This window comes from Choloepus didactylus, chromosome 14, assembly GCF_015220235.1.
Source record: "Choloepus didactylus isolate mChoDid1 chromosome 14, mChoDid1.pri, whole genome shotgun sequence".
In the NCBI taxonomy this organism is placed as follows: domain Eukaryota; kingdom Metazoa; phylum Chordata; class Mammalia; order Pilosa; family Megalonychidae; genus Choloepus; species Choloepus didactylus.
The window spans coordinates 63,348,107-63,360,717 of record NC_051320.1 but is presented as its reverse complement, the minus strand read 5'-3'; the positions used below and the strand labels follow the sequence as shown (position 1 = coordinate 63,360,717).

The 12,611-nt window shown below is 35.8% G+C and overlaps 1 protein-coding gene across 4 annotated transcripts in view; it reads left to right on the top strand.

The window, feature by feature from the left end:
* Positions 1-12,611, top strand: part of ANGPT1 (angiopoietin 1) — a 248,791-nt gene that overhangs the window by 194,993 nt on the left and 41,187 nt on the right. For all 4 annotated transcript variants that reach the window (XM_037803274.1, XM_037803276.1, XM_037803278.1 and 1 more), the window contains exon 6: positions 746-847. In XM_037803274.1, coding sequence (XP_037659202.1) covers positions 746-847 — 102 coding nt within the window. The remainder of the gene's footprint in view (positions 1-745; positions 848-12,611) is intronic.

Genomic DNA, 12,611 nt, shown 5'->3' with positions numbered 1-12,611 from the left:
TAAGCATAAGTCTTTGAAAGATTTGGATAACTTTTCCACATGGGAATGAAATTCTTGTCACATTCAAAAGTAATGTAGCATGTCATATTCTTCTCTTATTGTCCATGACAAAAATCAAGCAAGTAATGCATTCTCCATATGAGGACCAAATTTTGCCTCTAATGTAATATTAAACTATCAAGAATAACTATTGTGATATGTAAGTGTATAGGAGTTAATATGCAATGAAATGTGGAGTAGCTATATATGCTATTTTTAAATGCTATTTTACCAATCCCCCCCCCTTTTTTTTTCTTATATTACCATTTCAATTAATTAAAGATTTAAAAATTCCAAATCTTATGTTTTGGCAATAAAATGGCCTGCAATTTTGGAGAACTTAAGAGTTTTTTGTTTTTTTAATTGAACATACACAATTGCCTATTTCCACTGCAGACTGAGATTTTTTTCCTAAGATTTTTAGAAGTGTTTCATAGTCTGAAATTGAGACTATTAATTTTCAGCTAACTGATTTAAATTTTATTAATAATTTATAGACAGTTGATTAAATTTAATCAGAAATAACTCAAATATGAATCATCAGAAAGATATCTTGCTTGTTATTTCTAAGTTAACATTTTCCACCATAGTAATTTTTATTCTTTTTATCTATAGACCTCCTAATATAGTTCTCTTTTGAAACATATCTGATTCACATTCTTTAAAACAGACATAATTTTCACTTGACTTTTTCTTTTTCTGACAGGTATTTTGCAATATGGATCTTAATGGAGGAGGTTGGACTGTAATACAACATCGTGAAGATGGAAGTCTAGATTTCCAAAGAGGCTGGAAAGAATATAAAATGGTAAGATGGAAGAATTTACAGTAATTTTTTGGTGTTCTATTACGGGGTTATCTTCACCATACTATGATAAACCCTTGTAATTTTAGGCAATTTTGAGTTATTTTAAAAATAAAATGATACTTACATTAGTGATATCATTTTTGTTAGACACACAACAGTCATCAATCCTTTCAGTAAATTGTTTCCAAGTTTACATCAGAATAAAAAAAGTGTATGACTGAACTGGGCTTTGTTCCTAGTTGAGTGGAGGTGGGGAGAGCTAGAACTCAGATCCAGGCCAAGGTATAGGAGCCAGGATGAGAGTGTTGTTCAGGGCTGTGGGTTGTGTTGCAGAGGGCACAAAATTAGCCTCAGTCACATGGCTGGCTAGTCATCGCTAGCTGTCCATTTGGAGCTTATCCATGTGCCCTTTCTACATGGCTAGGTTGAGTTTCTCATAGTAGGATGATTCAGGATAGTCAGACTTCTTCATGGAAGCTGATATCCCCCAAGCCCAAAAGCAGAAGCTTCCAGGTCTTTTAAAGATTTTTTAGACCCAGAAATGGCACAGTGTCAGTTCTGCTGGTGAAAGCTGATCTTAGGGCTAGCCCAGATTCAAGGCAAGAGGACTGCACAAGGTATGAACTGGGAAGCATGGTTCTAAATAACAATAGATGACATCATCATCATCATCATCATCATCATTGCTAACCTTTTTAATACTTAATGTGTGCCAGATCCTGTGATAAGTGTCCTGAACATAAATTCATATGTAATTTTAATAATAAACCTATACATTACCTAATACTAACTCTATTTGAAAAAGAAACTGAAATTAGAGAGATTAACTTCTCCAAGACAGAATAGATGGTTGAAATAATCCTACAACATGGTTACTGCCTGCAGCATTATCTACTAAAATCTTATTGAGTAATGAAAGAGGATCTCCATTTCTGGACTAATTCTTATTCTTTTAAACCTAATGTTACTGAATAATTCTTGTCTTGATTTTTTTTCATATATAAATTGTCCCCTCAGAAGGCAAACAGAAAGGTGAAGAGAAGTCTATACTAGCCCAAGTTCTTTCTTATTATTGTTGTGGACAATCTGTAAAAACTTGGTTTGGTTGACATCACAGTTCACCCATTAGTAGGTTCATAGTTGGTCGAACAACAGTAAACAAAGTGTTTTAATAGATGAAGGGAGGTCTCCAGTGGTGTCTCTGCCTCTACAGATTTCTGTCAAATACTTAGTTAAGTACTCTGAAGCAGGTGTATAAAGTTTGCAGTTGTACAAAATTGGAATGTTGATGCATTCAATAAACCATAAATTCAAGTTGGAGAGGTACACTCAAGCCAACAAGATAGAATTCAACAAATGTATGTGTAAAGTCTTTCACTAGATCAAAAATATACAAGATTAACTATGAGAATATAGGTTAAAGGTGACAATGTGGATTGAGAACTGAGTATTTGAAAGAAGGAGAGATTTATTTGACTATGAGCTAACTTTGTGTTGTTAGCTAAAAAAAAATGACAGAACAAAGACTAGTGTACTCCGCCTACATAACAGTAATATTTAAGTCACAAAAATGCACAGTTCACTGGTTTCTGCTATGGTCTGGATACATCAAAAAAAAAAAAATGCTTTCAATTCTGGAGGCTTACAATCAAGTGAAGTTAACCTACTGGCTACAAGAAGGATCGGAAAAATCCAGAAAGCATGTCTGGAGCAGGTGAATGGTTGGGGTTATTTAACTTGGAAAAACAAACAAACAAACAAACAAGAATTAGGCATAAAGCTGTTTGATAGCTATTTTAATTAATTGAATTGATGTAGGTGCCACTCAAGGTGTGGCTCAGTTACCAGCAGTATTAACATCATCTGGTAGCTTATCAAAGATGCAGAATCTCATGCTCCACCCCAGACGTACTGAACACTTTGTTTACCATTGTTCGACCAACTATGAACCTACTAATGGGTGAACTGTGATGCCAACCAACTGAAGTTTTTACAGATTATCCACAAGAATAATAAGAAAGAACTAGGGCTAGTATAGACTTCTCTTCACCTTTCTGTTTGCCTTCTGAGGAGACAATTTATATATTAAAAAAAAAAAAAATCAAGACAAGAATCATTCAGTAACATCAGGTTTAAATGAATAAGAATTAGTCCAGAAATGGAGATGCTCTTTCATTACTCTATCAGATTTTAGTAGATAATGCTGTAGGCAGTAACCATGTTGTAGGATTATTTCAACCATCTGTTCTGTCTTGCAGAAGTTAATCTCTCTAATTTCAGTTTCTTCATAAAATAGAGTTAGTATATGCCTAGGTTCATTAATGAACAGTGGATCCTTCCAGAGAAGCGAAATTTGGCCAAGTCTGAACAAAACTCTAATGATTAATTCTGTCTAACCATGAAATGGGCTGGCTGATAAGTGGAAAGCCCCCTTCTGTGGAAACAGTCTTGTGTAGAAGCTGGATCAGCACCTTTCAGGAATGATAATAGAGAATTGGAAAGTTAGGTCTGACTCGAAGACCTCTTTCTGCCTACGTGATTGTAAGAGCACATGGCAAAAAAGATAATCTAGGTTCTGAAAGAGGGCCTTGAATTAGGTCTGTGTTAACATTATGAGTCTTCACTCTGCCATTTACAAGTGGAGTGATCTTTGGCCGATTACGTAACCCATACCTCAGGTTTTTTTCATATTAATACCTCACCTGCTTTATAGGGATGTTGTGAGGATTAGAAACAATATCAGTAAAGAACTTGGCACAGGTGAGTTTTCAACAAATGGTAGTTATTTTTATCCAAGATTAAAACATCGAAGTGTGCAAAGATTTTACTTAAATCTGCCAGAAAAATTTTGTGATCAACCCTAACATCATTTTCACCACTAAAGTGAGATGTGAAGAGATCATCTGAGAATCAAATTATAGATATCTGAGATACGTTATTATTAATGATAATAGAAATATGAGTATAAAGTTGTCATCATGGTGACTTTCCCAAATGGTGAATTATTAGCTGTAAACATCTGCTGCCTTGGCAAGCTAAGCACTTTGAGTAAGAAAGACATCCATGTGAAGTATGGAACTGATTCTTGTCTTTTAAGTATTTACCATATGTATAAATTTTAAAGCAATTCTTTTTTCATTATTGGAATGGGACAGAAATTGTTCTTTAATCGTAGCTTTTATAGGGTTTACCTCTACCCCTTTCCTTAAATTCGAAAGACTGTCATATTTCATTCAAATTTGAAAAATGTATCAGCTGAATGTCAATTCTACAGGGTCAGAAATGAGATAAACTCCAAAATTCTGAAACATTCTGTCAAAAAATGAGTCCAAAGATTTTTTAAATAAGAGAATTTATCTTTTGTTAGCACTTGGTAACATTCACCAAAACACATGGCACAAAGTGTTTTGGTTGTTTTCTCCAGAGCTGTTCTTTTATCTGAAGACAAAATACCATGGCTCCACCAAAAACGGACATAGATCCCTTATGCCGTTTCTTATCAGTCGCACACATTTCTGTCCCCTGAGTTGGAAAAACTGGCTGCTCACTCCTTCAGCTTAGGGTGTACATCCTTTGGGAAAACAAGGACCCTTCGCATGCGCCTCTTCCTTCCAGATCTTGACTAATCTATTATTATATACACTAAGATGCAACACTTCTTCCTTGGGCACTGAGTGTAGAAATAGTTTCATTCCCCACTTCTTTCTGCCTTTCCTCTCCCTCTCTTCATATTGTTTGATGTCTGTGGGCTGCCTCTTGCCTCACAAGCTTTCCAGAACAGTGTCTTAAGGTTATCAATTGATAAATTATATATTATAATTATTATTTTAAAACCTTTTCCCATGTTGAAGGCTCACAATTTTTATTGGATTTCTGTCATTGGCTTTAAGCCTACAAAAGTGTTTCACCTGAGCTTTGCTTTCCTTTAACCTTCCTCTTGAGGAGATTCCGCCGAATCTGGTTTATGGATTTGTAAAGATGTGTTTGCCAAGAAGAAAGTTTGGAGTGGGCTTTTTAACGAGGCACTTAGGGAACTACATTAACTCCTTCAAATGGTGAGGATACCATTTAGTGGCCTCCAGCAATAACACTTAGCAGTGCTTTCACATGTAAAGCCCAATGAAGCTAGGAGTTCCAAATAGGACCCCAGTGGTCTAACTTTATAGTAGGCAATGACTCATACCCTGGAGACAATCTGGCTTTGTATTGAAAACAATTACCCCCATAAACAGAGCTTCCTATTGACACAAATATTTCAGTCTGGGCACCATACCTTCTGGGAGTTCTTTCTAGAAAAAATTAACAGCACGTCTTCCCATTAAAAGGAGAAAAATGTATATGAAATTTAAAATGTTGATGTAAATAATTATTTTGATCTTTCTTGGGCTGAGTACCTCAGCAGTTATAAGAGATTCACAATTTGATTGTGAATTAGACTATCTTGAGAAAACAGCAGCACAGTAACCCTGACTAATTGTTTATTTTAAACGTTAGTATGAAAAGAGATGAAATCCATAAGATGCATGAACTATGTCTGGCTTCAATTTTGTTTCATCTATAAAAAGGCAACACTTCCTATGAGTATGAGCAGACCAAATAAATAAGGTATCAGAGATAGTTATTTTAGTAACTTGGAGAAACATAAACCAAAATTTAACATTCCTGCAGGTTTTGGTAAAAACTAATGAATACCAGTCTTTCCTCTGCATCCATGTTTTGAGTCAAATATGGCTTTAAGGCCAATTTTAAGTCAACATTATTTTAAGTTAAATTCCAGTGGTTTTTTTCTTTTCTTTTTATTAAAGAACTAAAGGAGAAATAAGACTAACATATGTCTGAATAATGGTATCAAAATCTTTCATATGATTGTGATTGAGGTCACTAGGCATTGTAGTTTTGTGAAAGGATATGGCATAGAATGCTTGGATTTATCCATGAAAAAGTAAATATTCTATTGTTATTACCATTGTTGATTCATTCAATAAGGACTTACTGCTTTTTCAGTATCAGGCAAGAATTTTTCATAAGCTTTTATTTTTATTATTATGGCTGTGACAGGCTAATTGGGGTACAATACAGACCTGCAGTAGACTAGTATGTGCATTAATGTATAAAACTATCTTTATGGAAGTGCATCTTCCATCTCTGTATTTCAGGCATGATTATTAATTTGTTTTTCTGGGAAACGTTTATAAGACATAATCAGAACTTGCCTCCTAATATGGAGTTTTGTGTGAAGATAGGCTTTTACACCTGCCTCTTCTCTGTGTACCACTCAGATTATGTGATCTGAATAGTATTATGTTTCCTCATTTGTGTTCAAAATAGCTATCCCACATCAGAATTCTGTGGTTCTCCACCTTTGGTGCACAGCAGACTCACCTCTGGGACTTTGTGAACATACAGATCTCCGAGCCTTCTGCAGACATACTCATCAGAGTCTCCATGGGGAACCAAGTCACATTATGGCTTTCAAAAGCTCCACAACTCTGATTGAAATCCACTGTGAGAACTACTGATTTATTAGGATGGGTTTAAGGCCCCCAAAATAAACTCTTTTTTTAGAGTCTTGAACTCTTGAGTCCTAGCGAAAGAGAGCGTAGAAAGAATAGTACCACCAGAGAGTTAAGAGGAGACAGTTTCTCTTTAGCATTAGGAAACAGGGGTAAGAATAAGAAGATAGTCTGTGCTTTCATTTATGCCATGGGTTTACCCCCAACTGCAACCAGTTGGGTTTAGTTTCTTGTTTAATAATTAACTTCTTGGATTAAAATGGTAATACTTATTTGTATAGATAACACTCAACTTCTCAAAACATTAGCCCCTCACATCTGAAAGCCCTTTAAATAATTGTTTCTGTATATGTTTATTAATTTTCAGATAAAGACAAGACCCTGGATTATTTCTGTTCCCTTTCCAAAATTATGCAAACCTCCTTTTGAGCAAATAAACTTTGCAACCTTGTATTTTATTTTAGTGAAAATATGCTCTTTACCATTGTTATACTGGCAAACTACAACTATTTCATTTGAATGATGGTTGATTGCTTTAATGAATGACCTAGATATCATGTCATTTATAGGTTAATTAATTTGAAAAGAAAATTTTCAATGAAATGAAAATGCCTTCCCTATTATTAGGGGCAAATAACAGAAAACCCTTAATCAATTGACTTACAAAATAAGAAAATTTAATATCTAGTAGATATTAAAATAATAGATAATTTAGCATCAAGCACCACACTGCTTCTTGGAAAATTTCTGGACTCTGCCTACCTTTGTGTGATGTCTTCATCCTTAAATTTGTGGCAAGATGGCAACAGCAGTTTCTGGTCAGCTAAACACAATGACATCCAGAAGGAGGAAGCAAGGCATCTCACCTCAAGATTTCTCTCTTATGATCTGAGTTATATTTCCAGTGGATGTCCCCTTTATGTGTCATTAACCATGATTGGGTCATATGTCCATCCCTAAAGCAATCATGTGCAGAGGGAAAAAGATTACCATGATAGACCAAAATTTGTCACTGGATGTGGTGTGGATATCAGAAAGTCAGCATCAAAACCCACTACTAAACCCTTCTAAAAGAAAATCCTTGAAAAAATACAAAATACTATGTAATTCAGTGGATGGGAGGTTGAAAACAGATGATTGTATGTAAGTAGTTAATTTGCCAGTGTATTCCAATCCCACTTTGGTAAAATATTATTTGATTAATTCAACAACTATTTATTGTTTTAGGCATAATGGTATATATTGGCATACAAAATAGAAAAGAATCTGCTGACCCTCAGAGAACTCATAGTCTCCTAGAAGAAAGACACATACACAGAAAATTACTATGTATTGTGGTATATCCTCTAATTATAACAATAACAACAATTATATTTTTGTTAAGTGCTTTTTATGTATCAGCACTCAGCTAAGTGCTTTAGGTATATTAACTCATTTTATTCTCACAGTACAATGTATGGAAGCTATATTTTTAATCCCCGTTTTGCAGATGAGGAAACTGTCTCAGAAGTAACATAGAAGGTTCCACAGCAAATACATGACAGAGCAAGAAATAAGGGGTAGAGATTATTTAATCTAAGCCAAGCCTTTGCTCCTATGCATCCAGTCTGTGTTTATGCCTGATAAACTACCCAATAGGCAGCTAACTAATGTGGGAACCCATTTCCCCTTCTTTCACCTGTTTTTCATCTTTATGGTGAAACATTTAGTGTCTATATCACTGCTGTTGGCCATTGGAAGCTTTCCTCCTTATAATATCTTTCTAACAGTCATTTTGATTCATTGTAGTCAAACATTTTGCTCCCATGAAATAGACGTTTGATTTCTAAAAGTAAATATCATTGCTTTCTTTTCAGTCCTCTATTTTCAGTCAGAAACAAAGCAAACTGTTTAATAAGGGATATTTATCTCCACTCAAGGGGAGGTACTTATCTGCATGTCAAGATGGAGATGGAGTCTTTGGTAGAAATGGCACTACTACTCAGCCGTTTCTGAGGCTTGCTGGAGATCACTGTACTTTGGCCCTGGGGAAGCCCGAGAGCTTTATCCATACAGTGCTTTCCACAGCAGGGAAATAATATGACCTAAAGCTTAACACTTCATCATTCTCAGCCCTCTTGTTAACATCTATTATAATTGCTGAATCCCTTCTTACTGACCACACAGAAGTGGGAATTGCCAAGTGGCTAATGGGAGAGTTTTGACATACCTGAACTGAGAAAAAGTACATTGGAGAAGGCATGCTTTTTCCTTTTTGTAACTTACACGGTTGGAGGGGGCTGTGTAAAACTGTTAGTGCATCCTTAATTGCTCTAATATCCCCCTGGCACTATGGAACTTGGGCAAATTGTGACTCAAGCATCTCAGGAAAGGAGAAGCAAGGAGCTCCTGGAGGATTAACTTCAGTGGGTCCTTTCTGTTTTGCTCTAAGCTATAGGTGAATGGTCTTGAAGGGAGTAAGTGTCCAGTGCAGTCTGGACCAAGGGTGTTCAGTAAACCAACAAACAAAATTAAATTGGGGAATGATTTTTAATGTATGCCTACCTATATCAATACATTTCATTTTAACTTTAATGCATTCATTTACCCATTTTGTGATATAGGGCCAAGACCTGGGATTCTGGGTCAGTGGTTCTTAGATAAACCTTTCCCATAGTGAAACGCATTCAGTTTCTAGGTTCAGTTTCTTTAAAATAGTGCAAGCACTTAAAGATATTGAAAGCAATCTAATTGAAGAATCTTCTAGTGTTTTTATCATTTTTCCAAGTCTTTTAGAGTTGTCTCAATAACACCTGATTCAAAAGCATTTTTGTTATTGCTTTTATTGAGCAAATCTAAACATTAGAATTAGGTTTTATTAAGAAAACACCATTTCCCTATTAATATTTAACTTATTTACATAACATGTTAAAAATACTACCATTACAGTAGCACATATGGCATAAACAGGTTTGTGAGCACACACAACTTGTCTTTGGTAAGCATACAACTCAATTAGCAAGGAGGAAGTAGTATACAAGTGTATTTAATATGTCGGTTAGAGGAGAAAGCACTTAAGAGAACTTCTATTGTAGTTATCATTCTATAAAATTGATGTGCATTTAAATATGAAAGGAATCAGCTTTCCCAAAGTCTATCACTTGTGTTGAGAAAATAAGGACTGATACAATTGTTTTAGCATTTTCCTCATATTTCTTAATTTAGATAACATGACTTTTTTTTTAAATGCAATTTTATTGAGATATATTCACATAGCATATAATCATCCGAAGTTGTTCCCAGTATCATCATACAGTTGTGCATTCATCACCACAATCAATTTTTGAACATTTTCAAAAGTAAAAGTAAAAAAGAATGCCTAAAACATCCCATACCCCCCGCCCCCGCATTATTCATTTACTTTTTGTTCCTATTTTTCTACTCATCTTTCCATACACTGGATAAAGGAAGTATGAGCCACAGGGTTTTCACAATCACATGTTTACACCACGTAAGCTATACAGTTATATGATTGTCTTCAAGAATCAAGGATACTGGGTTGCAATTCAACAGTTTCAGGTATTTCCTTCTAGCTATTCTAATGCACTAAAAACTAAAAAGAGATATCTATATAATGCATATGAATAACCTCCAGAATGACCTCTTGAATCCTTTTGAAATCTGTCAGCCATTGAAACTTCATTTTGTTTCATTTCTCTTCTCCCTCTTAGTTCAGAAGGCTTTCTCAATCCTACAATGCCAGGTCCAGGATCATCCCCGGGACTCATGTCCCACATTGCTGGGAGATTTATACCCCCTGGAGTCATGTCCCACATGGGGGGAGGGCAGTGAATTTACCAGCTGAGTGGGCTTACAGAGAGAGACCACATCTGAGCAATAAAAGAGGTTCTCTGGGGGTGACTCTTAGGCAAAATTATAAATAGGCAAGCCCCAAGATCAAGGGTTCAGCCTACAAAACTGGTAGTCTCCAATGCTTTCAAGAATATCAGGCATTCCCTGTGTAGGGAAGTTTAATATTACTACATTTTTCACCAGTCTCTCATGAGGGCTTTGCAAATACTTTTTATTCTCTGCCCAAATTACTCTGGGATGTATCAGGGCTTCACACTAACCTGTACAAGCCAATCATATCTCACTCCCTATTCAAGCTTCCATGTAATTATGGTGTTTGAATAAACCAAACATACAAGTTAAATTATATAGTGTGCTACAGAAAATACAGATTTTGCACCAAATAAACATCTGTTCCTTTGTTCTCATATAGAAGTTGAAGTCTTAAAACACAGTCAATATCATCCTTTACTCATTAGTCTGACTTACCTTAGTCCCAAACAAGTTCATTTCATTCATATCTCTAATTGAAGTCTGATCTCATTTTCAGCTTTTTTAACAGTTGCTGTTATTGAGTGATGCTGACATTTATAGCTGCGAAACTCTGGCTGTGAGTCTCAGGTGTCACACAGATATCTGAAGTTGCAGGGACTGACTAGATTATACACAAACAGCTCAGCATCTCAGAGTTTAGAAATAACCATTACAATTCATGAATGGATGTGACTGCTGTAAGAGCTTACAATCTAGGAACCTTTATAATAAGCCTTACCTTGATAACCTGTGCTCTCAGATTCAATTCTCAGAGTTTGCACATAGTAGTTAGTCCATATTAGTGAGGCATTATAATGTTTGTGTTTTTGATTCTGGCTTATTTCACTCAACATACTGTCCTCAAGGTCCATTCACCTGGTTGCATACCTCACAACTTCATTCCTTCTTGCCATTGCTCAGTATTCCATTGCATGTACACACCACAGTTTACCTTTCCGTTTATCAGTGGATGTACCCTTAGGCCACCTCCATCCACTGAAAATCGTCAATACTGCCGTCATAAACACCAGTGTGCAAATGTCCGTTCATGTCCCTGCTCTCAGTTCTTCCAAGTATATACCCAATAACAGTGTTGCAAGACCATATGGCAACCCCATTCTTAGCTTCCTGTGGAGCCACCACACTGCATTCCAGATGGGCTGCAGTGTTCTACTTCCCCACCAACAGGGAATGGGTACATACTTCTCTCCACATTTTCTCTAGCACTTGTATCCCTCTATTTTTTAAACAGTTTTATTCACACCCTATACAATCCATCCTTTGTAAATAATCAGTAATTCCTGGTATAATCATATTGTTATGCACTCATCACCACAATCTATATGAGGATATTTCCATTTAGTTCTATGCTGCCATCTCGGCTATTCCACCCATTCCAGGCTGGAGTACAATGTGTGTCCAGTCACAGATGTCACCCAAAAAATATTTCCAGCCCCAGCAGCATTCTGAGGCCAGAATTGGGGATAAACAGCTTTCTGTATTTCAATCAAACACAATATCCTGTGTCACTGCTTCAGAGTGTATAGGCCTTTGCAAAAGGTTTCTGAATCAAGATAACACGACTTTTATTAATGAAGCCTCAATTAACCATAGGTTGTTTTTTTTTTTCTTTCTTTCTTTCTGACATCAGAATATAACCTGTGATTACTGGAGATGTGCCTTTCAAATATTAATGTGCACAAGACAAATTGGGGGCTTGTTCAAATGCTGAGATATGAGATTGCTGTCAGATATTCTGATTCAGTGTGAAGCCAGGAACCCCAGTGTGGAGCCAGAACCCCAGTAATTATGCCTCAGTTGGGCAATTTAAAAAACACTCCCCTGAGACTCAACAAATTTGCTTATAACAAGAATTGTGGTTTATGGTTACCTCTCTGAATGGTATTTGTGCTATATGACTTTATTAAAGTACTAAAATATTTTGTTTCCTTTTTTCCTTTTTCTTTGAACTTCAGTAAACACATGTGAAGTGTCCAATGTATGCCAGCACTTCACTAGCCTTTGAAGATTCACAAATACAACTTAGCCTCTGTCATCAGGGAGCTCATAGTCTGGTAAATAAGACAAACATCTAGATCAAGAATTACACTAAATTTCAAGCATCCCCAAGGAATACTTTTTGAGGCCATCGTGAATGTCCCAAATCTAAAATGCCAGCAGTTTCTTAAGAGTTCTTTATTTTCCTATCACTAACATTGCCAACACCAAGAGTTGGCTTTCTTTTGTGGACCACTTGCTTTGTTTTGTTTTTTTTCCCACAAAGGAACTATTTTGAATATTTAATAATCATAATTGGGATTGTTGTAAAGATATAAATAAAGCCATATTGAGATTTAGATGCAGAGCAGCCATTTCGTTCACTTATT